We start from the raw sequence: 26,681 nt of genomic DNA, 5'->3' as shown, positions 1-26,681 counted from the left end.
ATTCTGTAATCTCTATAGGTATTGAATTTTTATTATATGGTAAGCACTGTTTTCAGATAGGTTGATATTAATTTCCATTTGCCATTAAACCAAGTGGCATTCATTGGCTCAGTTTTAATGAAGTTGTGCTGGCAATGAAATAATTGCAAAATCAAGCTTTCTACAGGTAGTCCTGTTTGCTCCAGTGGGATTATGTTTGGAAATGTTGCATATTTGCAGTGGAAGTGAAAGACAAATGAGTATGAAAAGTAACAACACCGTATATGACTAAGAGCAACCTGTTGTTCAGTCTTGGGCTGAAACTGCTTCAGGCTTCTCAAAACAGTGAGGTCTGTTCTTGCAGTAAGTCTAAGCAGTGGAAATTGGATAGGTAGTGAATTTCTCTGTATTCAGAGATTTTGAATCTAGTCCCATGGCTTCTGTGGTATAATATAGGGTTATAGGACATTTTTATCAGTGCACTGAAGCTTAATTGTGATGCCATGAGGCCACCTCACGTGTTTAAGACCTCTTGCTACGCAGCCTCTCAAGAATGTCTGTATGGGGAGAAAGACCACTGAGAATAAACACCAAGGAACCAAGTACTTCTGTGTATATGTGGATGTGGTTTCATAGATCCCTTTTGCAGATTTTGCTGCAGTGAGGCCATTGCAATAAACCCACCAGTCAGCGCTCCTTTCCTGCCATCAAAGCCAGCCACTGCAATAGGAAAATTGAACATATGTTATAAATGTATGTTAAACATTAAACAGAAGCACTCCTTTCACTGTGCCTCTTCAGACCAATGAGATCCATTTTTAAGCAGTGGAATTACTCTGATATGTTAGGTGAGACTCATGCATACAGCTGTCAGCTGGATTTCACAGACTAATGAGTTGTCTCCTTTGTTCCAAGCTGTCTGGAACAAACTACAGGGAGGAAAGAGGTACAAGTCTTATGAGTGGAAAGATGGAGAGTGTTTTGTACTTGTTGTGGGGTTTAAGCCCAGCTGGCAACCCGAACCACGCAACCACTCGCTCACTATCCCCTTCCTCCCCCCTGCTCCCAGAGGGATGGGGAGGAGAATGAGAAGAATGTAACTCCCATGGGCTAAGAACAGTCCAGTAGCTAAGGTATAACACAAATCACTGCTGCTACCACCAATGATAATAATGATAAGGGAAAGAACAAGGGAGGAGAATACAACCCCTCACTACCCGCTGACCGATACCCAGCCTGACCCGAGCAGTGATCTAGCCCTTCCGGGTAACTGCCCCCAGTTTATATAGTGGGCATGACGTGCTGTGGTATGGAATACCTCTTTGGCTAGTTTAGGTCAGGTATCCTGTCTCTGCTTCTTCTTGACTTCCCCTCCTCCCTGGCAGAGCATGAGACTCAGAAAGTCCTTGGTAAACATTACTGAGCAACAACTTAAAACATTGGTGTTATCAGTGTTGTTCCCTGGCTGAAAGTCAAAACCACAGCACTGCACCAGCTACTAAGAAGGAGAAAAATGACTGCTATTGCTGATCTCAGGACAGTACTGTAAGTGCAGCATGAAGTAAACACACTACAAATAAGTTATAAACATAAAATGAAATAGCTGATAGATCTGGTGATAGTCTGGAAGATAAGACTAGTACTATTAAATAAGAAAATAAAGTCATCAGAGAAAAGACTGACTCAGGTAAAAGTCTCCTTTATTTACCACCTTCCCACCCCGAAAAAAAGTTACGCACATGAAGATGAAGAGGGATGTATGAAATGATTTTCTTTACTTAAGAGTCAAAACCTACCTAAATAAGCACATCTAAGCACTTGCTTAATTTCAAGTATTTGGCTAATGCCATTTTTATTTTGCATATGCTAAAGCATAACTGCCAAGTGTCTTGCATGGTAAGAGACAGGATTGTTCGTAGTTTAAAGTTAGCTTTAAGCATTTTGTTGGAAAAGCTACCAATTTTCTCTTGGAACTACAAATGTGGTTGAAGCTAATATTGATGGAAAATGTTTGCTTTTACTGTTATGATGATTTTTACTTTTCCATTTGTACTTTGCTAACTTTTGCTGTTTGTATTTTAGAGACAATTTGCTGTTTTCTTTCTTGTAGAGCGTGGTTCACCACGTAATTTGATTACCACAGACATAACTGACACTACAGTTGGGTTATCATGGACACCAGCTCCAGGAGCAGTTAACGATTATAGGATAGTGTGGAAATCACTTTATGATGATACAATGGGAGAGAAAAAAGTGCCTGGAAATACTGTGGATGCCGTGCTAGAAGGCTTGGAACCAGAGACTAAATACAGGATTTCAGTATATGCAACCTACAGCAGTGGAGAAGGAGACCCAGTAGAAGGAGAGGCTTTTACTGATGGTGAGTGTAGTGCACCATTGCCACCATTGTAACATTCTGTTTTTGATGAAATTATGATATTTTAAAGCAAATGGAACTTATTTTTCTTCACCTTTCGTTTTTCCTGAAATTTCCCCACAAACCAAAATGCCACATCAGATCAGTCAATTCTGGCTTTTTTGTTTTACCATTAAATAAAAGGAAAAATCTGTCCTATGTCATGTAGATTTGGATTCAACAAGAGTTACTTCCACCTTAAGATGTGATTTTGTCTGCAAATTACGCTAAAGCCAGACTTTCACAGATTTTGTATAACTGCTGGGAGTCAGGTGGAAGAAATGTTACGGATCGAGAAAGAAAAGATGGGTAAATCCCACAAAATCAGTGAATTTCTGTTCCAAATTATTGCCCTTTCCAACCTTCACAGTCCTTAAACTGAGTGATCACTTACTGGGTGATTTTAATGTTTGTTATTTACCTGTCCCGAGATAATTTTTCTTATTTGCTAAACATCATGTAGTGTTAGTCAAAGCAGGCTCAAGCCTCTCCTGCAGTGTAGGCAAAGTAAAAAACACTGAGAGGCCACGCATAGCTTGTTGCTTTATAGCAAGAACTGGCAAGCAGAAGAGCCAGTTGAAGGGATGCCCTGGATCAGTCTTCTAAAGGGGCCATATGAATATAAAGCCTGAGGAAGTGCTCTTGGGAAGCATTGTGTGTTTACATGTTCTTGTACTCTTTCTTAAGCATCTGTTTTGACTACTGTTGGAGACAGACTACTGAACTACTTTAACCTTTGTCCCTGGCCCAGTTGTTCTTAAGCTCTCACAAGAGTAGTGTTTGCTGCCACTGGTAAGAGCCGACTCCCCAGAGTCAAAGCAGACTGCTGTCCCAGCAGAACTTCCTTCTTTCTTCATGAACAGCAGCATTAGCTGTCCTGCCTTCTTCTGGTTAAGTAGGCAGCTTAGCCAGATCATTTGTTACTTCTCTCAGTGTCCAGGGAACCTGCTGTGAGGCATGTCAATAGACCCAGACCTGAGACTAACAGCGCATCTTTCTGGTATAAACACAGAAACTGTCACTTCCTAAGACTGGGAGACAATACTGTAGCCTGCAAAGTCTTCCTTACCATGTGACGAAATATTGACTGATTCTTGCATGCCAAGAAGGTTCTGTTTTGCCAAAACCTAGGTGGCTTATTCCGGCTGGCAGCCAGCATTACATACCTGTCATTTCATTTCAGAGCATTTGTAGCATTTTTGCAGTCTGGAAAATATCTCTTAGAAGTTGAATGCTGCAATTTATAGAGAAAATGCTTTATTAGTCCATGTGCATAGTGGTGAGTGATTTTCCAAGTGTTTGGAAAGTCACTCACCACTGTTTGGAGGATAATTTTTATGGAGCCCAACACCCAGCAGTTTAGGTATTTACCAGTGCCTTATAAGATCTGTAAATGCGAAAGTTAGACAATCTTAACTCTACAGGACAGTGTATTCATAAAAAAACAGTGGCTTATAGTTTATCACTTTCATTTGAGAGTGCTGAATCCATTATTTAATAGATTATTGAAGAGTATGACTAAATAAAACTTCCAATTATGCTGTGTCATAGTGGAAAGTAGACTTGTGTTTGTTTAGTCTATTCCAATTGAAAAAAATAATTTGACAGTGGCCTGTGAGATTCCCCACAGTCAAATACTGTAATTTTGAAAAGGGCAATTTTATTTTTTTTTTTAATACAGCAGAATGAATGTTGTAGGCATGCATTTAAATACATCTTTATGTGACAAAGTAAACATTTATCCATATTTTTACACTGAAAAGTGTCACAAAATGCCAGGACTGTGACAGTAGACAACGAAACAGAAAACACAATGAGAGTTAGATGGCAGCCTTCACCTGGGAAAGTCTTGTCATATCGTGTGTACTACCGACCACGCAGTGGAGGAAGACAAATGTTTGGAAGAGTAAATGCTCCTGCTACAAGCATAGTGTTAAAGCGACTTAAGCCGCGGACTACGTATGACCTCAGTGTTGTCCCAATTTATGATTTTGGACAAGGAAAATCAAGAAAAGCAGAAGGAACAACAGGTATGTATCACAAGTGTGTACAGGATTTTATAAATAAAGTTTTGTGCCTAAAATTGATTATCATGATACTTAGAAATGTATGGTGGAGTCTGCCAAGATCATGAATGAATGGACAAATTAAAAAAAATGTTAGATGTTAAGAAGACAGTTTGATTTGTTCAGAACTCCACTATGTCATAGCCTGAGCACAGGGTCTTGATGTTGATACTGGGTAAATATGGTAAAAATGTAAATATGGTGTAAAATACTGGACTTGTTTTGAAAAACTGTCATCAGAAGTCAAAACAAGGTGTTTTGAGAGGAAGACCTTATATAGACTAAATGAAGTGTTAGTTGCTTCACAATTTGCCTTTTGGTTGTGGGCATTGATTAAATAGCTACCCAGCATCTTATTACTTAGATTTGTCTTCTTTGGTCACCTTATTTTTTGTGGAAAAGCTGAATTAATAAAAAGGGGGAATAGGTGATTTTGAAGAGTCGTAATTAGAAGCTTGACCTCAGAGACTGTGGTCTACTGGACAAGCTCTTTTCTCCCAGAAGCTGAAGCTCTAAAATATTTATTAAGTCCTGTTGAGGGAATTTTTGCGGTAAAAGCAAAACTAATTTTCTGCTCTGCCTTTAGTATGTGTCTAATGCTGGTCTTTATTTTTGTAAGGAAATGTTCTCTTGGTATCCAGATCAAATCAACCAGATAAATCTCAGATCATCCAGCTGCTTTTGATTTTTTGTTCATCTTGATATGGGATATGCCTCTGTGCTTTCAGTGTAAATAGTTGTGGTAATCACACTTTGGAAGAGAGTGGAGCCTGAGTGATCTTGTTAGTTCAAGCTGTCACGATAATTCAGGGAGGAGTATCATGGGAGGTGAGACAGAGAGGCTGTACTTTTCCTTGTGAGTGGGAGTGTATCCATGGTTTCTCAGGGGAATTCACAGTCTGTGGACATTTATGATCTTTCAGCCATAGCTAGACAATTACATCGGCAAAAAGGTACAAAAACCTGTTTTTTTTTTGTTTTTCCCTCCACCTTTTCACTCCAAAGTGGTAGTGGTGACTTTCTGTTTACTCTAATTCCCATTTTTTGCAACTTATAAAGATTATACTGCTGCAGCATTTTCTACAACTGCACTTTAGATTTATACAAAGCAAAAGTGACACAGAAGCTCACAGCAGGCTTATTAACCACTTTGTCTATGGGGACTGACCTGCACTGGATAGCTGTTAGTCTTCAGAGGAAGCTGCTCTTGACCTAAAAAACTCAAGTGGTTTGGCTGCACTCCTTTGAAGAATTATTTTTTGACATACTGCCATACCTGTGGTTGGTGAAGTTGCTTGAGGTGCTAGGCTCTGAGCCTGTAAAGGGAGAGGACTGTTGGCAAGACCTTTTCTATGAAGGAGTCCTTGTTTCCACTCTCTCCATACTCTGACCTCTGGGACCCAGAGCTCTGAAGAAGCAGCAGCTTGAAAAGTGATATTGGCAACTGAGTACTGTCTGGGTGTGATTTTTGCCTGCAGTGAATTCTCATTTTTCCAGTGTTAGTTTGAGGGGAAGCTGCTTCCATTTCTCTCTTTTGGTCTATATGCCTCATCTATTTGCTACCATATAAAAGAGAGAGGGCTAAGTTAAGCTGCTCATCTAGTTGCTCCATAATTAAGAGAGAAAGACTGACAGTGGTTAGTCCACCTGCTCTCAACACTTACTGAAGATCAGATGGATGTTTAAGGTAGGTGAGATGAATTGCTATCTATCCCTCAGTCTGCTGACTGTGGAGGGAGCCTTAATAACAAACCTAGCTTGCATACCTATTGGTTAGATAGATAAAATTAAATGAAGTAAATCTTACCTTTTACCTCTTGATGCTTGACTTTATGTCAAAGGAAAGGTACAAAGAGTTTAGGACTGCCATTAATACTGGATTTTCCTATGGATTTTTGCATAAAAGCATACTTGTTGATTTTTTTATTGTTTTTTTTTTTCTGTAAGCAGACCTGATTTAAACCTTTATTCCCCATCCTTGCAGCCTCACCCTTTAAGCCACCTCGAAATCTGAGAACTTCTGATTCTACTATGTCAAGCTTCCGAGTAACATGGGAGCCAGCTCCCGGACGAGTGAAGGGGTACAAAGTAACTTTCCACCCTACAGAAGACAACGGGAGTCTTGGAGAATTAATAGTGGGGCCATATGACAGTACAGTCGTATTGGAGGAGCTTAGGTATGGATAATAATCAATGTCTTTTTTTTTCTTTTTTCGTTCATAACTTTATCTTAGTTTTGTTTAATCATGATCTGGTATTGAAACACCTGGCAAAAGTAAGAAGGAAAGTAATTTTGTCAGTAAGCTATGAGGATCTTGTTACGCGGTCTCTGAAAAGCACCTGGCAGGGCTCTTTCTGAGATTATTTGTTCACATCACTTGTGGTGTTCTGACAGGAACTGAAGGGGCAGAACCTGTATTCTGCATTTTGCATATGAGAAAGCTAATGAGATACTGGAAAAAGTTGGGATTTCTAAAGTTTCCTCCCAAAAGTTCCTTACCTCATATTTGTTAAAAAAACCACCTTAGTTTAGTTCTTGATCCATTTTCTCAGATAAATCAGGCCTGGATTTATAAGGTAGGCTTCAGACCATGCCCAAATCCGTTATGCAAATATACTAAATAAATTAGAAATTGGTTCATTAAAAGTCTTAGTATTATAGGATGGTTTGGGTTGGAAGGGACCTTAAAGGTCATCGTAGTTCCAAGCTACCTGACATAGGCAGGGATACCTTCCACTAGACCAGGCTGCTCAAAGCACCATCCAGCCTGGCCTTGAGCACTGCCAGGGATGGAGCAGCCAAAGCTTTTCTGGGCAACCTATGCTAGTGCCTCACCACCCTCACAGGGAATAATTTCTTCCTTATCAAAATCTACCCTCTTTCAGTTTAAAGCGATTCCCCCTTGTCCTGTCACTACATGCCCTTGTAAAAACTCCTTCTCCAGCTTTCTTATAACCCCCATTTAGGTACTGGAAGGCTGCTATAAGGTCTCCTTAGAGACTTCTTCAGGCTGAGCAACACCAACTCTTTAAGCCTGTCTTCAAAAGAGAGGTGCTCCAGCCCTTTGATTATCTTTGTGTCCCTCCTATGGACTTGCTACAAGTCCATGTCCTCCTTGTGCTAGAAGCCCCACAGCTGAACGCAGTACTCCAAGTGGGGTCTCGTGAGAACACAGTAGAGGGGGAGAATCACCTTTGACCTGATGGTCATGTTTCTTTTGATGCAGCCCAGAATAGTCAGCTTTCTGGGCTGTGAGCACACACTGCCGGCTCATGTTGAACCGATCAACCAACATTACCAAGTCTTTCTCTTCAGGGCTGCTAGCAGTCCTCTCTGCCCAGCCTGTATGTGTGCTTGGGATTGCCATGACCCAGACACAGGACCTTGCACTTGGCCTGGTTGAACTTTATGAGGCTTACACAGGCACACCTCTCAAGCCTGTCAAGGTCCCCCAGGATGTCATCCTTTTCCTCCAGTGTATCAATTGCATCATGCAGCTTGGTGTTGTCAGAAAACTTACTGAGGGTACACTCACTCCCACTGTTCATTTTGCTGACAAAGATGTTAAACAGTGGCAGTCCACATACTGACCTTTGAGGAGTACCACTCATCAGCGGTTTACACTTGGATATTGAGCAATTTACTTCAACTCTCTGCATGAAACCTTCCAGCTAATTTCTTATCCACTGAGTGGTCTATCCATCAAATCCGTTCCTCTCCAGTTTAGAGACAAGTGTGTTGTATGGACAGTGTCAGAGGCTTTGCACAAGTCCAGGTAGATGATGGCAGTTGCTTTTCCCTTATCCGTCAATGCTGCAACCCGGTAATAGAAGGCCACCATATTTGTCAGTCATGATTTGCCCTTAGTGAAACCATGCTGGCTGTCACCATTCACCCCCTTATTTTCCATGTGCCTGAGCATTGTTTCCAGGAGGATCTGCTCTGTGATTTTGCTGGGCACTGAGATAAGACTGACTGGCCGGTAGTTCTCTGTGTCTTACTTTTTTTAAAATGGGGGTTATTTTTCCCCTTTATCAATCACTGGAAATTTTACTGGCCTGCCATGACTTCTTAAATGTGATAAATAGTGGCTTGGCCACTTCATCTGCTTATTCCCTCAGGATTTGCAGATACATCTTATCAGGTCCCATGGACTTCTCCACCTTTAAGCTCCTTAGATGGTCTCAAACCTGATTTTCTCCTACAGCAGATGGTTCTTTATTCCTTGTCCTTGCCTTTGCCTTCTGTTACTTGGGCAGTGTTGCTGGAGCACTTGCTGGTGAAGACGGAGGAAAAATTTTGTTGAGTACCTCAGCCTTCTCCGTATCCTGGGTAACTAGATCTCCCATTTCCTTCCAGAGAGCACCCACATTTTCCCTAGCTTTTTTGTCTTCTGTAGAAGCTTGTGTTGTTGCCTTTGATGTCTCTGGCCAAACTTCAGCTTTCCTAACCTGATCTTTTGGTTACTCAGAAAATTTCTCTGTATTCCTCCCAGGCTACCCTTTTCACCCTCTGTAGGCATCCTTTTTGTATTTGAGTTTGTTCAGGAGCTCCTTGTTTATCCATGCTCCAGGTGGTTTTTCCTGTGTCGGGATGCATTGCTCAATTACTTGAAAGAAGAAGGCTATAAATTTAAGTGTAGAATCTAGAATCAGCTTGTATATTGTCAAAACTTCATTGTTTTGTGGAAAAGTTAGTCTTTGGGCTTCACATTTTAGCACCTTCTTTTCCATGGGGGATTTTTTTCTGTGAGAATTTCAGAAATGAAGTGTCAGTGTTTAGCTAGCCAAGTCATTTTAGTTACAGTACATTTGTTTAACTGTTGCAGGGCAGGAACTACCTATAAGGTAAATGTATTTGGAATGTTTGAAGGAGGAGAGAGCAGCCCCCTGGTTGGACAAGAGATGACCACCCTTTCAGATACTACTTCGGAGCCATTTTTATCTAGAGGTAAACATGATTGAAGAAAGCACAATCTTGGCTTTTGAATAAAAAAAGACCAGCATTTTCTTATCATATTTCTAATGTACATAAACATTTATTTACAGGATTCAGTGTACTCGCTACCCTGATGATATAACCCCTGGTCTAAAATAACCATTAAGTATGTCTCAGTTCATGATTCTAGTCCTTTGCACCCTTTGGATGATAACTCAGACAACAAATGCTTTGCTGATTACTCAAAGCATCTGCATTGCATTTTCAAGCCATACACATCTGTGCTAAACCACATAAGGTCAAATTCTTGAACAGAGAGCATGGCTCACCTACAGGGTTTTCAGAGGAGTAGAAGAAGGAATTTTAAGATCTTTAGTGTTTGCTTGTCCTTATATGGTGACTCTTCCTTTTAAGACTAAGGTGTCATGAACAAAGATCTGTGATAGTTGGGAATGTCCTGGTATTATTGTGTATTGTTTAAGTTTATATTCAACATAACTGTCAGTGAGTAATTTGTGATTTTGGTTGGTTTTTTTTTATTTTTCTTACTATAGCAAGAGGAGGTTTAGGTCAGAAATGCAATTGCTGAGTGTTCTCCTCTATCTGTTTGGGAGCTTCTCCCTGCATAGCTAAACCTTCCAGTTATAGTTCTGATAGCAGCTTTCTTGGAGTGGTTAATGGACCTCTGCATACTAATAGTTGTGTTCACCATACTCTTGGTTGATACTGGATAAGGAGAATTTCAGGGTTCAGTTGTCCTTCATGAAAAGCATAAAGAATCAGATCTTTGCTTTTTAATAGCCAAGTATACATGCAGAAATAAAGACTTTTCTGCCCTTTCAAGGTTTGCATAACCATCAGAGAGAATTTGGTGTGGAGACATAACCTAACTATAAAGGCCTTTCAGAGTTAAATAAAAAAGTTTCTGATAGTTTCCTCTATTCTTTTCACTTAACCTCTCTGATGCCTTTTTTCCACTGTGTAAAAAATACCTCATGTAATGTTATCCGCAAAATTTTTAGAAACTTTTTATTTAATTACTGTCTCTTTCTGTCTAAAACAAGAGGGTAAAATTGAGAAAAACTACATAACAGGCCATCAGTGACATTAGAGTAAAGTTGTAACAAGTCTGGCAGAAAAATAATTATATCTGGAGTGGTTTGTTAGTTTTTATTATGACAACTGTTATATCTGTCTTCACTGATATAGTCTTTAAGCTAATTAGGTTTACTAATGCATGGATTTGAGTCATGTTTAATGTGAAAAATGAATTTTATATCTGGGTCTGTAAATGTAATAGCACATTATTTATTGATAGAGGAAAAAAATCACCCTAGGTCTGGTGCCTTTGCTAGAATTTTCCGTGTGGGGAACTATGGTAGTTGGAAGAAAAATAAAAGTCAAAATAGTTTAACTTTATATTGTACATGAAGCTAAGTGTAACTGTGTTATTAAAGTTATGCATGCAAGTTTTTGTACTAACATGATTTGACTTAAACCGTACTCCCAACTGATTTTATTGTCCTGACTAAAGACTAGATCTATATTTTCTATGCAGAAGAGGATCATATTTTTAACCCCCAGGTACATGGAATAGTTATATTCATGAGTCTACAGTGTTGGATCAATTATGTGGAACATATATGAAATCACAATATCTTTCAACTGTGATGAGTGTGGCTGATTTTTCTCAATGGGATTTCTTCCATATAAAGACCAGAAGCTCTGATGGCAGGAAACCAGAAAATTTGCAGCTGGTAACACAATCTACAGGAAAAGAGAGAGAGCAAGGATTTATTTTTTATTTTTGCAAATGACTGTGGATAAAATTACTCTGTCTTTCTGTTTTGTATAATTTTTTTGTGATTTTCCTTGTGATGAAAACAATATGATGTGTATTTTATTCTGTAAGTTGTAAACTGAAGGTATCTGGAACAACTTCCTACCTTTTCAGAACATTGCAGCTTTATATAAATGTTTGTTCTTTTCCCCTCTTTATCTCTTGACCTGTGTTTATATTTGTGTATCTTTCTTTCTGGTATGTGCAAACTTCTATACCACTTGTATTACCATGTCTTTTTCCCCTGAAAATTCAGAAATGTTATTTATTCGAAAGTGGTTGTAATATATGCTATTAAATCCTGTATTACATAGTTAAAAGTTTAGCTATTCATGACAGACTGAAGTACTGTAAATTTGATAATTTGATAATGGCCACTGCCATAGCAGTAGTCACTTTAGTAATCTTTTACAAAACTTCTTAAATCAAGTTATCAACCATCTTTAAAGACCAAAACAGATAATGACAGGACAAAAGAGAAGACTGGTCTTACAATTTGCAAAGGCTTATTTATAAAAGGAAACATACATGAAGAAATTTATACAGCTTTTGCCATGGAACCAGTGACTAGTGTGAATAATGTTCACAAATAGGTCATACTTGACAGAGTGCCAGTGAATAAACTAGAGCTACTTTGGAAGCTAACTCATGACATATGTCATATAAAAGGATGAAAAAAGAAAGTTATCTTGCTAAGGATATATTTTTCTGGTTGAAAGCTTATCATATATTTTTCTGGTTGACCTGGCAGGTTTAGAATGTAGAACCAGAGCAGAAGCTGATATTGTGCTGCTGGTGGATGGCTCATGGAGTATCGGGCGGCCAAATTTTAAAACTATCAGGAACTTCATTGCTCGTATTGTTGAAGTTTTTGATATTGGTCCTGACAAAGTACAGATTGGTAAGTCCTCATATGTTGGAGGGAAAATGAGGTGTAATGGCTGCACAGCCGCATAATAACTGAGTGATGATGGCTTTTTTTACCAGGTCTTGCACAGTATAGTGGAGATCCCAGAACAGAATGGAATCTCAATGCTTACCGAACCAAACAGGCTTTGTTAGAGGCTGTAGCCAACTTACCGTACAAAGGAGGCAATACTCTAACAGGTATGTCATACTGCCAGGATTTTCTTTAAGCTCCAATAAAAATAATTCTAATAGATGACCCCAGTTTTGTTCAGTGAGTTCAAATTTGTCCATGATGAAATGGCCTTACAGTTCAGTATGTTTGGAAAAGAACAGGCATAGCATAGACATATAAACTCAGTGAAAGTCTGGAGAAATGTGATGGAGGACAGCTTGGGTGATGTCCAGTTATCTCTCTGCATATGAGAACAAGAAAACTAAGTTCCATGTCAGGGCTGGAATGAAGACAAGGTGAGGTCCTAGAAGGGAGGCTAGAGGAGATCAGATAGGAGGGTGATACATAAAAAGTCAGAGATTAGAGACTCTGATATGGCTGAAATAGTATCAGTTGCTGGTAAATCTAGATGATAGGCTGCAATTAGATTCCAAGTGGTTCTAGAAGGAAGTAAATTGTGGAATGATGATGTTGGAGTGAAATCACCAGGATGAAATACTCTCCTTTACCATGGGTAGCATATGGAAATAATTTATAGTGATGGTTACCTTCTTTGTATCATGCTAGGAATGGCCTTGGATTTCATCTTAAAAAACAACTTCAAACAAGATGCAGGTTTAAGGCCCAGAGCTCGCAAAATTGGTGTTCTCATCACTGATGGCAAATCACAAGATGATGTAGTTACCCCTTCAAGAAGACTCAGAGATGAAGGGGTGGAACTTTATGCAATTGGTAAGTGAAGAGGTAGCGTGCACCAGCTCCCTCCTGCCCATCTGCTAAATACATTCGTAGCGTTATGCTTCATGGCCACAATTTATAACAAGTTTTCTTTTCATGTCTTCTCTGTAAGGTATTAAAAATGCAGATGAAAATGAACTGAAGCAGATTGCAACGGATCCAGATGACATCCATGCTTACAATGTTGCAGATTTCTCCTTCCTGGCTAACATTGTTGATGATGTAACCACGAATCTGTGTAATAGTGTGAAAGGTCCAGGTACATCGCTTTTTCAGTCTAATTCATCCTTTTTCCATTTATGTGCTTGCGCTGCAAATTCCTTTTTATTACTTACTGGGAACACTGTAGCCTTGGGCTGTTTTTTCAGCTGCTGGTGTGAGGAAGTTAGGCAGACCACCTGGACTACCCTGCAGGGGTTCTTTCTTTCTTTTCAACAATGACTGTATTATACCTAACACAGCATGACATGGATTGATGTGCCTTCTTTTCTCCCAAAGTCAGGAAGTATGTTGCTCAGTGTGTCACTTTTTTACTCATTGTTGCAGATTCTTTGATACTTCTCCAGTAAGGAAAATTTCAGCAGCCCTGCTCTTTTGCAGTATTAATGTCTGACAGCCCAAAATCAAATCTGAGCATAGAAAAACGGTAATGCTAGCTGATGGTTGTCCAGTGAAACACTGGTGTTGAAGATGGAGTAGGAATGACAGGGAGCTTATTTGGTCTTGAGTGTGATGTGAGCTATCTTCACACAGTTGTTTTAAGAATTCCTGAGGAAACAGAAACATAAGCAAGTACCTAAAGAATTTTTTTCCCTAAGCATTTTTTGTCTAGTGTTTTTATTCCTGATGATTTAAGATAAATTAATAATTTTGAAATTTACTTCCACTTGTAGGTGATTTGCCACCTCCCTCTAACCTAGTTATTTCAGAAGTGACACCTCGTTCTTTCAGACTGAGATGGACTCCACCTCCTGAGAGTGTTGATAGATACAGAGTTGAATATTACCCTACCTCTGGAGGTAGCCCTCAGCAGGTTAGTACTATATGTTCATCTCTGACATTGCCCATGATAACCTCAGACCTTCGCAATACAGTAATGTCATTCTGAAGTTTGTGCTGTGTATAGTGTAACAGTGAATGAAAGAAGGCTCCCAAGATCAAGAATATCGAGACTCATAAATGATACTCAAAATTACAAAAAGTAGGAGCATATAGATTACTTTGATTGTTTTAAAATTGTGAATGCAGGAGAAAGTTGTATTTCTTAAAAAATAGTTGACTGGTATTTCTAGCAATTCCTTTCTGTTCATATTCAACTGTCATATAATGGTTTAAATAAGCCTGTAGCAGAAATTTTCTGAGCATACTCATGTGTAGGCTTACCATCCTTTTAGTACATTTTCTGTTAGTAAAAAAAAAACCCAAAACAGTGAATGATACAATAAGCTAGTGCTTTGATTAATATTATATGATGGCACTTGGAATCTGTGCCTAAGCATATCCTCCAAACTGCATAATGCACAGGGTCAAACTCATCCTGTGGTCATTACTTCTCCATGCAGAAAGCCAGTAATCAGCAGCCCTGGTTCAGGCAATCTGAACTGCTCATCACTCACTTTAACCAGACAGAACAGTGTTTAGAAGACTGAAGTTAGGTGCCTCTGTGTACCTAACTCTGAATTTCCAGTCTCTGAATGCGGCTTTTAAATCTTAACTCAGATTTGACACAGGGAGAATTTAGTCTTAGTAAATTATGATCTCAGGATTTGGGGTTTGATTAAGGTTAGAACAGCCATTCCACTGCACAATGACTTCACAGCTTGTTTGCTGGCTTTTATGTTCTGCAAAGTGTTGCTAGTGCCATGTGCTGTAACCATCTAGATTATCCTGGAGGTTTAAAACTTCTTTCCAAAGATGTAACATGTACCCCTGGCACTTCATTTATGTTGCTGGGTAATATAAAAGTGTGAACCATGTGTAAAAGCAGGATGCACAGTGAGTGCTGTTAGCTATATCCAGCTCTGTTGAGACAAGTGTTTGTCTGCCAAAATACATAGAAGATTAAGACCATACTTATTTTTAGTTCCATACCAATGATTTCTGAAGAGTTTCACAAATAATTTTTTTTTCTTTTATCTTAGAGATAAGATTACAAGTTCATTTGTTGTACAGTGGTTAACATTGCTTCTCTTTGATGTAGTTTTATGTAAGTAGGATGGAAACCACGACAGTTCTGAAAGATCTGAAACCTGAAACAGAATATGTGGTTAACGTGTTTTCTGTGGTAGAAGATGAAAGCAGTGAACCTCTGATCGGCAGTGAAACAACTTGTAAGTTAAAAATAGAACTTGTATAACATGTTAACAGCCAGTTTGGCATCTGGGGAACTGTCCAGTAGAACTGTGAGCTTTCTTCATAGAGGAAACAAAATTTCTAATTTGAATGACCAAATTGTGTTGTGTTACACTGGTTGTTCAGATCTTGGCTGGAAAACTTTAGCAAAGTGAAACTGCAGTGTAATAAAACACATTTGTCCCAGCTTCTTTCCAGACTCATAAAGCACTACTGTACATGGTTAGAGCAGCAGACATGAAATCTGACCATATACAAAGGTGTACTCTTTAATTTTTATGCTAGATAATTAATTCCTGCTACTAGGAGCCAAAATACTATAAAAAAAATCATTCTAATTTTATAAAATTAACAAAAAGGCAGTTAAACAGAATTTTATCTTTTCTACAAGACAGACCTTTGTCATATTTCTGTTAGCTGTCTGCATGAATGAATTTAGGTATATTTATGCTGAATGCAACATAGGGTGACTGTTCTGCCTCTAAGAATATTAAATGTTAGGTGTTCATTTCACTTCTTTGATTGTTTTGTACTAGGCTTGTCATAAACCCTTAAAGTATGTACATGATTTTTATGAATTCTGTGGCATTTTTATGTGTAATAATTTGAGAAATACAGAAAACAAGAAAAAAGTACAAAAACCCTTTTAGAAGTACAGATCCCAAAACAGCCATGTTGTTTCGTATTAAAGCATTCATATTCAAGTGTTCCAGTGTAGTCTTGTGAGATAGTTTTAACTGTGTATATAGCAAACCTGTGTCACATTCAAAATATGATGACTGTTACCTCATTCTTAAACTAAGCGCCACTTAAAATACCACTACTTGCAGATCACTTTCTATTACCCACAAAGTACCCTAATACCCATGTGCAACATTCTCAGTGGTGCTATCTTTGATGTGAAATATGAAAAGTGAAAAAGCTGAAGGAAATAAATTAATATATGTGTTTTATTTGACAGTGCCAATCTCTTCAGTTAGAAACTTGAATGTTTATGATATTGGATCAACTTCCATGCGAGTGAGATGGGAACCTCTCAATGGGGCTACTGGTTATTTGTTAACATATGAACCTGCGAATGCCACAGTCCCAACCACAGAAAAAGAGGTGAGAGAATTTGTCATTATTTCCTGTACTCTACCAAAAATAAACTAAGAAAAACTGAAGGTTTTCTTGATCTACCATTGTAGTCAAGAGAGACTGGCATGTACTTCTTGAAGCACTGTGAACTTACTGGGACATTGTATACAGTGACATCAGTCAGGAAACTGTAAATATACTGTGAATCTCACAAACAAAATTTCCATGCAGTTAAATCATTGCTTGCATTTCTGACATTGCTTTCTTCAGTTTTTAAACATGGTGTGTTATTTTTCATGTGCAGATGCGTGTTGGACCATCAGTCAATGAGGTGCAGCTGGTAGATCTCATCCCCAATACTGAGTACACTTTAACAGCTTATGTATTGTTTGGTGATATGACCAGTGACCCACTCACCACCCAGGAAGTGACATGTATGCGCGTCTTGATTTTTGCTTTGTTAATGCTTCAGCAACATTTACTTTTGATTTTATTTCATACAACAGTTTTTATATATTCTGTTTTGTTTAGAAGATCATCTTTTCCGTGTTTCATGCATTTTTCTAATACTCATACATTTCCAAAAGTTCTTAATGTCAATTTCAATGAAAAGAGACCAACTATTAAAAGAGGAACAAAAGAGTTTTCTCCTTTCATATTGAAGGAATTGGCTTTCAAATCTTGAGGTTATAGTGTTTTTAAAGGTCTCAATTTTGCTTGCATTGCCTTAAAAGCTTTATTCCCAAATTCAGACATTCTCTTAAGTATACAAATTTGTAAGAAAACATCTCATATCAAGAAAAATTGATTTAAACAAGGTTTATTTTTGTACTTTTCCTTACACATTTTCTACTGTAAGAGGCATAGTTCTGGGCTAGATGCATGCAGTCTGTTTATTCGTATGTTCTTAAAAAATGTTGAACCCTGAACCCCATACATAAAAAGTGGCTGTTGTCACCAAAAGTTATGATCTTAATCACTGATACGTCTCAAAGTATTGTGCTTAAAATTTACAAAGGTGAAGCTACCGTAGTTTATAGCTATTATGCTTATTGCTGGGACAGTGGGCTCATATAGCGACCAGAGCATTGAACTTCCCAGAAAGTTATTGCCTCCATTTCAGTGAAATGCATGAAAAGAATGTATTTCCTTCTGTGAAAGACCTATACCTCTGCCTTGAATAGCAGTTTCACTTGCTAATTATTTTTACAGTACCTCTACCTGGACCCAGAAGCTTGACAATTCAGGATGTTACTCACAGCAGTATGAATATCCTTTGGGATCCTGCCCCAGGGAAAGTTCGAAAGTACATCCTAAGATACAAAATAGCTGATGAAGCTGATGTGAAGGAGGTAAATAGCAAGAATATTTTTGAAAGTACTAGAAGATGATTTTATTTTGAGGAACTAGGTTACTAAGATAACAGCAAAATTAGTATTAGAAGCTACCATTGAGAATAAAGAATATCAGTTCATGATGATTGCAGTCAGGTAAAGGTTAAATTGGTAACTGAATAAGTACGAGAGAGATTTTGTTTGGTACTCCCCTCTTTTCCTTCCTCCAGAGAGGAAAAGTCCTCAAACTGGAGGATTTTTCTGTGCTTTGATAAATAGGCATCGCTACTCTTGGCAAGAGCTTAACACTTGCTTAACCCTTAGGTGTTATCTTGCCGAGCTCCAAGAACAGTTTACAAGTGTGAAGACAGGATTAGGGAATAAAAGTATATTAGCCCCTTTCACCCACTGTCTGAATATGTGTGAGCATTGTTAGAGATGTATTTGAGTGTCTGCAAGCTTTCCATAATTGCACTGCTAGCTCTTGGAAGACTAAATGTGCTTTTGTAAGGGAATGGGAATTTTCTAGAGATGCAGTCTGCATCCTCATTTCCAAAAGAATGAAGCAGTGAAAGGTCAGCAAGTTGTACTAGTGTTTGAGACAATATGCTTTGCAAGGGAGTAGGTTGGTAGCACTCATTATTCAGGTGCAAATTTAGGGGTTAATGCCAAAAATTGTTGCAGAATACTTTTCTGGTTTTCAGTACAGGAATTTCTGACAATGCAGAGTAAGAAATAGAGCAATTTACAATTCTTAAGTTGCTGTTTTTATTCTTAGGTAGAAATTGACAGACTGAAAACCAGCACTACTCTCTCTGACCTTTCCTCCCAAACACTGTATAATATAAAAGTTGTTGCTGTGTATGATGAAGGGGAATCCCTACCGATAAACGCAGAAGCTGTCACTCGTAAGTTTTCCTATTAATTTTTCTTGTGGTTATTTTTTGCCTTACAGTCTATTTAAGTTGTGTGTGTTTGTAATATATTACTGAGTTTAGGTGGAACTATAATTTAATCTGTCTGACAAATAGTTTACTTGCATCTGTAGCATTATTTGCAATATATCTGTTCTGGGGAATCTTAAATGAGTTCATTATCTTACTGCAGTAAACACTGAGCTTGCAGTCTGCAAAGAGGTGACAGACCAGCAACTGAAGCAAAATTACTTCCGTTTAGAGGCAGAAGGAGGAGTGTAGGGGTAGAATTAGTAAGAAAATATGAAGGCAGAGGAAAGGTTTAGCAAGTCTATGCAGGAATCTAGGAAAGTGAGTAGGAAGATGGAGCATATGCTGGAGGATTAGACAGAAAAATGATCTTGCTTGTGATTGAAAGGATTTTTTTGTGCCATGGAATGCTAAACCAGTCTGTACTTTTATAGAATGATAAAGACAGCATTTGAGTAATCTCAACAAATCAGGCAAGAAAATGGTGTTGCATAAATGGTAAGAGCCAATCTCCCTACAAGGGAAGCGACAGACTGAAGGGAGAAAGCTGTTATCAGGAAAGTCCTCACCCTGATCTAGGAGTATGATTTAGGAAGACAGCTAACTAGAAGAGCTAGAGCAGACATGAGCAATGTTACCTTATCAATGCCTCTCACTCTGGTATGGAAAAAAAAGAGAAAAAACATGCAGATGCTCCCCCTCTTTCTCTTTCTTTTTTTTTTTTTTTACCCAGTTTTTAATTTTGTAGCCTAGTGTGTTAAAAAATGTTTGTGAGGGTTTATTTGCTTGCCTTTATGCTAGCCTTTCTTTTATAGCTGTGGGTTTGTGTGAATGTGTGTGTAAGGAAAAAGAAATTAATTTTTTGTTTAATTCTCTGGTTAAACCTATTTACTCATTTCTTCCTGTTGACTATAAAATTTAGCTTCCTTAACCTGCAGTTAACCCCTATGAATTCTTTCTAAATAAGGGATATAATCCAATCGTGACTCAGTTGGCATATATAAAGAATTTTAAGATCTGGAAAAAACTCATGTAGGAGCTTGACCTCTGTGTGTGTGAGCTTATAATCACTCCTTCTGACTCCAAAATGTAAGAGCTAGGACTGCAATTGTTGTGACTAGGCATGAAACATTTATCCTCTACTGAGGTTACTAGAGTTACATGTTTTATCAGGTGATGACCTAGTGATATGAATTTATGAAGGACAATTTGCTTATTGTAGATGGGGTGAGTTATACTACAGGATTTTGTTGTAGTCATTAGAAGTATGGTAACTGAGAGATAAATCTTCTGCATAATCTTCTAAATTCTTTGTCTGAGTATTTCTGTGGTTCAGCTATGTTTATTTTGTAGTTACATTTTCTGAAATACTTTTCTCATAATAGAGCCTGTGCCAGCACCTGTCAATCTCAGAATCACAGATATAACCACAAATAGTTTCAGAGGAACTTGGGATCATGGAGCTCCAGATGTCTCTCTATATAGAATAACCTGGGGACCCTATGGAAGATCGGAAAAACATGAGGTAAGAATAGTCAGTCATTGTGAGATTTTGTGGACAGTCTCTCAAAAGGTGTATTTTTAAAATCGGAAATGTATTTAATAAATAGCCTATAACTTGCAAGCCCTCCTGTTGAACTCAATGGAAATTGAGTGAGGAAGTGCAGAACACATAGTTACAGACATGTGTAGTGATGTTACTGTGTAAAAAAATTACCCAGTTATATCCCACTCTCTGTTTTTGTCTTGGTTTGTTCTGGTTTTATTTATTTATTTATCTATTTATTTATTTTAATTTCTCCACAAGACTATTTTAAATGGAGATGACAACAGTTTGGTCTTTGAAAATCTGAATCCTGATACATTATATGATATCTCAGTTACCGCCATTTATCCTGATGAATCAGAAAGTGATGACCTCATTGGCAGTGAACGAACATGTAAGTAAATGAAGTGTTTCTGCATATTGTTATTCACAGTTATTAAATCAGAAGGCGTACACATACAAGAATTCTGAAAACACTTTCTATTTTTTTCTAGTACCTTTGGTGCCTACCACCACACAAGGTAAGAATCTGAATTTCCAGGTACGGTTTTACTACCTTTCTCTAAACTGTGATGGATGTTGACATTGAAAAGCTGAGATCATTTAATAAATGTTATTGTGGTTTTGGACAAATACTAAACACTAGGTTACAACATGTTTATTACTTTATAAACATTACAGTTGATGTTGTCTTGTACTTTATACATTTTGCTCTTGCTGAGACATTCATGCAGTCAAAAGTATGAATGGTTTGTCCCTGCTTTTTGCTTGAATTACGTATTTGTTCTTTTCTTTATTGTGTTTCTCAGCCCCAAAGAGTGGCCCACGAAACCTTCAGGTGTATAATGCAACTTCACACAGTTTGACTGTGAAGTGGGATCCTGCTAGCGGTCGAGTGCAGAGATACAGGATCCTTTACCAGCCTATCAGTGGGGATGGCCCTGAACAGTCGGTAACTAATTTTGGAGAGCTTCAGTTACTCAACCTGAAAAGATAGTTCTGCAAAGTAACCCATTAGAATTAACTTATTTTCAAAGTACAATGGTGTACATATTAATCACCTTTTAGATGAAGATTAAAATTTATAGTGAATAGATATATATTCCCATCTTTTTCTTTCTCCACTTTCAAATCCAATATAGAATGCTTTTTATGGAGGAATAATAACTTTGGATACAGCTTTTTTTCCTGAAAATCATAGGATCTATAGACATGACTAGAATAAAGTTAAAGTGTGTTGAGGAACAAGTCAAACAGCACGTGAGGCTAGAAGTCAGAGATATATAGTTATCACAACAATATGAACTACCATGACTACTTCCATAATCCAGAATTTTCTGTTTTCATAGTGTGGTTCATGTGCTATCAGAGGGATTTTGCTGTGGAACATGCTGTGGAACATACTGTGGACCACACTAGGGACAGAATAACCACCCAGAAGCAGCAGTTGCAAAAATGAATCCATGCAAAACATAAGTTAGGGAAGTGTTTGAGGTATTTTTAGTGTCTTTTGATTGATCAGGATAGGGAGAGCCAGTACTTTATGATCAGCCAGCTTTCTTGTGTCGTCAGCAAGAGCTGTGTTGACTATTGGCGGCCTACACAACACAGCCTGGGAACAGTAATTCAGTCAGCCTGTTTATCAGAAATGTATGCTACTTAAAAATGCCCCGTTCTGCAGTGGGTGGCTGTTATGGTTACTGCCAAATGACTCAGAGATGCAGTCTCAGATGAGAACCACACTCATTTAGCTTGTTCCAGTAATTGGAGATCACACGTGTTCAGAAGTGTATCTAGGAATGTTTACTTTAGAATCAGTTTCACATCCCTTTTTACTCTCTTCTGAGCAGCATACATTTCAGTTGAGGTTGTTGAACTGTTGAATGAATTGAATAGTTAAATGTAAGTTTAGTGAGAAATCACTAGAAGAATGAGGAACTGCAGTAAGGTTAACTAGTATCTGTAATGAATTACTGGTACTGGAGTAAAAAAAGAATTATGATAATTCTGTTGAACTTTGTGCAAAGAATAGAATTAATAGACTTTATTCACAATGGGATAGAGTCCAGAAGTGGAAGTTGAGAAGACACCTCTTTTTAAGGAGAGCACACAGAACACTCGTGCTCTGTTCATGACATTTTAATGTCAGTCTGCAAATAATTATTGGTCATATGAGAATAATTCCATGTCTGCTTTTTTTGTTACTGTGATATATGATTAAACTGCAGTTGCTAGGAAGGCAGTAGCAATGTCCCCACTGAAGTATTTATGGTAGAATTTAGAAACGTCTTTTATTGGCACAGATCTAGCAGTTGATACATAATTGTGGTTATATGCAAGGTTGGAGGTCTTAAAGAATACTGGCTTTGTGTCACTGGACTGTCTAAACTTGCTAAGAGGAATAAGTACTAAATATTGTTATTGTTCAATGTCTACTGTCAGTGTCAGTCACAAGAGGATGCAGCATATGATATATTGTAGGGTTTTCCACTCCACATCGTTTACATTCTTCACTATAATATTAAGCATAACAGGGGCAGAATAAAAGGGATTATAATTCTTTTATTTTGTTTTACTCCAGACTGTGGTTGGAGGGCGGCAGAACAGTGTGGTGATACAGAAGCTGCAGCCTGACACACCGTATGCTATTACTGTGTCATCAATGTATGCAGATGGGGAAGGGGGACGAATGACAGGAAGAGGCAGAACCAGTAAGTAACTTCTTTGAATTTTCTTATTAGGTGTGAAAATATACTGATTTATTACTTTTCAAATTGGCTGACAAAAAATATTGTGGTGGAATTCATCCCATATGTAGCTGTCAGTTGTCCTTTGGTGGGTTTCAAGTGTCTAAAGTAAGAAGACCTGTAAGTCTGCTGGCTGTAGAGAAACCCTGGGCAACCACCTTAGACTGGGCACCGAGCTTTTAGGGCTGAGAGAAACCCTACTGCTACTATGGAACTTATTTCTCATCTTAATCTGTTTGTTTTATGCCACAATTTAGGAAGCATCTTTAAAGCATCTGAAGGCAGGTAACTCTCATATGTGTGTTGCTAAGTATAAGTTTACTATTTTCCTTTCAGCACCTCCAGTTCAGAAGCTTTACAGTATGCACTTTGAGATTCCACCATTTTACATTGATAGTGTTGTTTTGATCATGCTATAGAAAGCACTGAGTGATTTGCTACCAGAGGCACTTCAGGCATAAACCCAATTCACTGTTTTTAATTAATTATTTAATTAACTATAAATTTATTAGTTCATTTGTACTTAGTTTACTTTTGAGCCTGCAAAACAAAGTCAGACATAGCAATGTGTTTGGTGAGGAAGGAACCAAACATTCCTAATGAACTTATTGTGTAATTCTAAAATAGTGTTCAAAAAGAATTTTTTCTTATTATATTTAGCATTCCTTATGCTGTTGAACGGGTGTCGTGGTTTGTTCTGATTAATGAAGACAAATAATATTTAACATGAACTATTAAGCATGTGGGTCAACATTTCTGACAGCTCATTAATCTATTTCAGAACCTCTCACTACTGTGAAGAACTTGCTAATTTATGACCCAACCACTAGTACTCTGAACATTCGATGGGATCATGCAGAAGGAAGTCCTCGCCAGTATAAGGTGTTTTATGGACCTACAGCTGGAGGCGCAGAAGAAATGGTAAAGACTTTGTGTAGATTTCAGTGTCTCAGATAATTTGCAGCTCATGGTGTCAGTGGAGAAATGCTGCTGGGTGAAGTGGGTCTTGTTGATTAGGCACTGGCTTTTTTTCTATTCATAGCTACCTCAGAGAAAAGAGAGAGCACCTTCATGAAAGTCAGTTACTCCCATATGTATTACAGATGTTTGATTTTATAGTAGACCTTCAGTGATTAGTTCTTAGCACAGGGATTTAATACCACACAAAATTCTTTGTTTGTTTATTCTTAGGGCAATGCATGTGAATGTAAAGCTGACTTCAGGGTGTACAAAAGGCTTTAAAGTTAGCAGACCTCATTTATACCTATTTTCACTGCTCAGATGACATGTAACTGTAGGCAGTCAGCCTGGATGATACATGTGAAAGCAGAAAAATCCACATAGGTATTTTATTCTAATCTCCTAAAATTATCTAATTGCTAGGGAGCTAAAACAATCTTGAACATGTGAAACCATGCTTCAGACTGTAAAAATATTATTCCTTCCTACTTGTGGTTTTTTTCCATGTCTGCCCAATTGCATGTGCCTGTGAAATGAGGAGTACGTGAATTACCAGTCTTTTGGTAACATCTAGAGAGCTACCAATGATATTCTTAAATGCTGTGGAGTTTTACTTTGTAACATGAGCTGCTCATTACTTCTCATCATTAGTTTTAGTGTTTATGTAATGCTTATTTTTTTATTTAGAAAGTGACCTTTTAATGCTTCTAAGCTGCTGAATAGTAGTCATTAAAGAGATCGCTGCAGATTCTGTTATTAGTAGAACAGGATCAAGACCCAAAAGTGAAGATAGCTCTTCAGGGATTGTATGGGAGAGCATACAATTTAGCAATCATTTTTGTTAAGTCCAAGACAGAACTTTCTTGAAAGGTAATTCCAGAAGATACCATGAACCATATCACTTTACGTTTCAGGGTTTGTGAATTTTTTAGCACATTCAGTCTAGAAATGAGATGTGGTGGAAGAGTGAGATACAAAAAAGCCTAAACTTTTTGCATATTTATGTAATATCATGACTCTACCTTTCTTTCTAAATTTGTAGACCACAGTACCAGGAAACACAAACTATGTAATTCTGAGGACTCTTGAACCCAACACACCTTACACTGTAACTGTGGTTCCAGTTTTCCCAGAGGGGGATGGTGGACGTGTCTCTGACACTGGAAGAACTTGTAAGTAAAATCATAGCTTTCAAGAAAATGTAAGGATTTTTTGTGTGAGGAGCTCAGAGAATTAGAAATTGATTTTGAATCAATTCTCTTTTCTCAAAGCTAAAACATAAATTCAAGAAACTGTTTACCTGCTTGGGTATGGTTGCAGCTCTGTAACTTACTCCACTTTCTATGCTTTTATTTGGGTGGAGGCTTTCAGTCCATTTATCTTGGGCAAGCTCAGCTCTTACCTTGTGCAGCAAACTTAACAGTTTTAGTGAAATAGTAAAATTTTAATTGTAGTGCCAGTAGCAATACTGGTGATCAAATGGAAAACACTGGTGCTAATCCATAGTAATGTCCATACCATGTGCTTAAAATTTTTCAGGGAGCTTCTGCTCCTAAAGTCAGCATGACATAAAATGTGTAGTCTATGGCTACTTTTCATAGCTGCCTGATCAGCAATAGGGTTACAAAGTGTTATGATCATACCTTCAATTTGCATTGTAAACATACGTACTTTACTGGCTGGCAGGAGTGTTTGTAAAGACTAACCACCAAGACTCTAAGATCTGTAGGTTTTGGGGTAACAAAAGTAATATGTTTATCTTGGGCTGATGCCCTTTTTTTGCTCCTTTGAGCACTGTTGTAAATTCAAGTGGAACTCGAACTAAAGAAAGCAAATCTCTAAAATTTAATTTAAATTATCCTTGATCTAGTGGAGAGAGGAACACCAAGAAACATTCAAGTTTACAATCCCACACCAAACAGCATGAATGTCCGATGGGAACCCGCTCCAGGTCCAGTACAGCAGTACAGAATTAATTACACTCCACTGTCTGGCCCAAGGCCATCAGAATCTGTGAGTAATTTGTTTTTTATGTTAATCCTGAAAAGTGTGCAGAGGATATTGCTTCCTTCAATGAGTGTAGAATAATAGTAATAATCTCAGGCCAACTGTGTTCCCAGGACTGTCCCTGCTGAAAACGCTTTGTCTACAGGAAGTTAGTCCATTGTAAATGTTTAATTTGGTGAAATAAAAGAAATAAGAAATAAGACTACCAGGTAAAGATGAGTTAAAATAAAACTTTTTTTTTTCCTTTTTTTTACCTTAAGAAGAGAGAAGAAAGCAACAAATATTTATTAGAAAATGTTTATTATGACTCCAGATACCAATTTTATGTGATTTTACAACTAAACCATCTATTTAGCCCAAATCATTAGTGTTTAAGTAGATCTTGGTGAGCAGTGGATATGGGTAAAAATTTGGCTTCCAGATGTGAAGTAAGAGGTCTTGGATTTGTGTAGAAATAGGTGCAGTTTTGGAGCTAAGTTTTTGAATGTAGTCACACCAAATGTACACTCATATTGTACATGTACAGATGGGTATATATGCTTTTATGTAAGGATGTCTAAGAATTTTTAATGAATCATTTGCATCTGTAAAGTGAAACTGCATATTACTTCACACATAAGTGGGAACCTATCTATTAGTACCTGTTAGAAAA

General features: G+C 37.9%; 1 protein-coding gene across 1 annotated transcript in view; it reads left to right on the top strand.

Annotated features, from left to right (window-relative positions):
- The window catches only part of COL12A1 (collagen type XII alpha 1 chain), a 101,762-nt gene that overhangs the window by 31,769 nt on the left and 43,312 nt on the right, over positions 1-26,681 (top strand). The window contains exons 14-35 of the mRNA XM_062608211.1: positions 2,090-2,359; positions 4,159-4,425; positions 6,446-6,638; positions 9,291-9,412; positions 11,992-12,141; positions 12,228-12,347; positions 12,889-13,053; positions 13,172-13,318; positions 13,953-14,092; positions 15,260-15,389; positions 16,373-16,518; positions 16,796-16,925; positions 17,704-17,843; positions 18,604-18,733; positions 20,155-20,294; positions 20,577-20,709; positions 20,810-20,836; positions 21,125-21,267; positions 22,897-23,026; positions 23,844-23,983; positions 25,065-25,194; positions 25,893-26,035. Of these exons, the coding sequence (XP_062464195.1) occupies positions 2,090-2,359; positions 4,159-4,425; positions 6,446-6,638; positions 9,291-9,412; positions 11,992-12,141; positions 12,228-12,347; positions 12,889-13,053; positions 13,172-13,318; positions 13,953-14,092; positions 15,260-15,389; positions 16,373-16,518; positions 16,796-16,925; positions 17,704-17,843; positions 18,604-18,733; positions 20,155-20,294; positions 20,577-20,709; positions 20,810-20,836; positions 21,125-21,267; positions 22,897-23,026; positions 23,844-23,983; positions 25,065-25,194; positions 25,893-26,035 (3,236 nt within the window). The remainder of the gene's footprint in view (positions 1-2,089; positions 2,360-4,158; positions 4,426-6,445; positions 6,639-9,290; positions 9,413-11,991; positions 12,142-12,227; positions 12,348-12,888; positions 13,054-13,171; positions 13,319-13,952; positions 14,093-15,259; positions 15,390-16,372; positions 16,519-16,795; positions 16,926-17,703; positions 17,844-18,603; positions 18,734-20,154; positions 20,295-20,576; positions 20,710-20,809; positions 20,837-21,124; positions 21,268-22,896; positions 23,027-23,843; positions 23,984-25,064; positions 25,195-25,892; positions 26,036-26,681) is intronic.

Source organism: Pezoporus occidentalis, unplaced genomic scaffold (assembly GCF_034315485.1).
Source record: "Pezoporus occidentalis ecotype Australia unplaced genomic scaffold, CSIRO_AGI_Poc_V1 ctg13, whole genome shotgun sequence".
NCBI classification, from domain to species: domain Eukaryota; kingdom Metazoa; phylum Chordata; class Aves; order Psittaciformes; family Psittacidae; genus Pezoporus; species Pezoporus occidentalis.
This window is presented reverse-complemented; position numbering and strand designations above follow the sequence as displayed.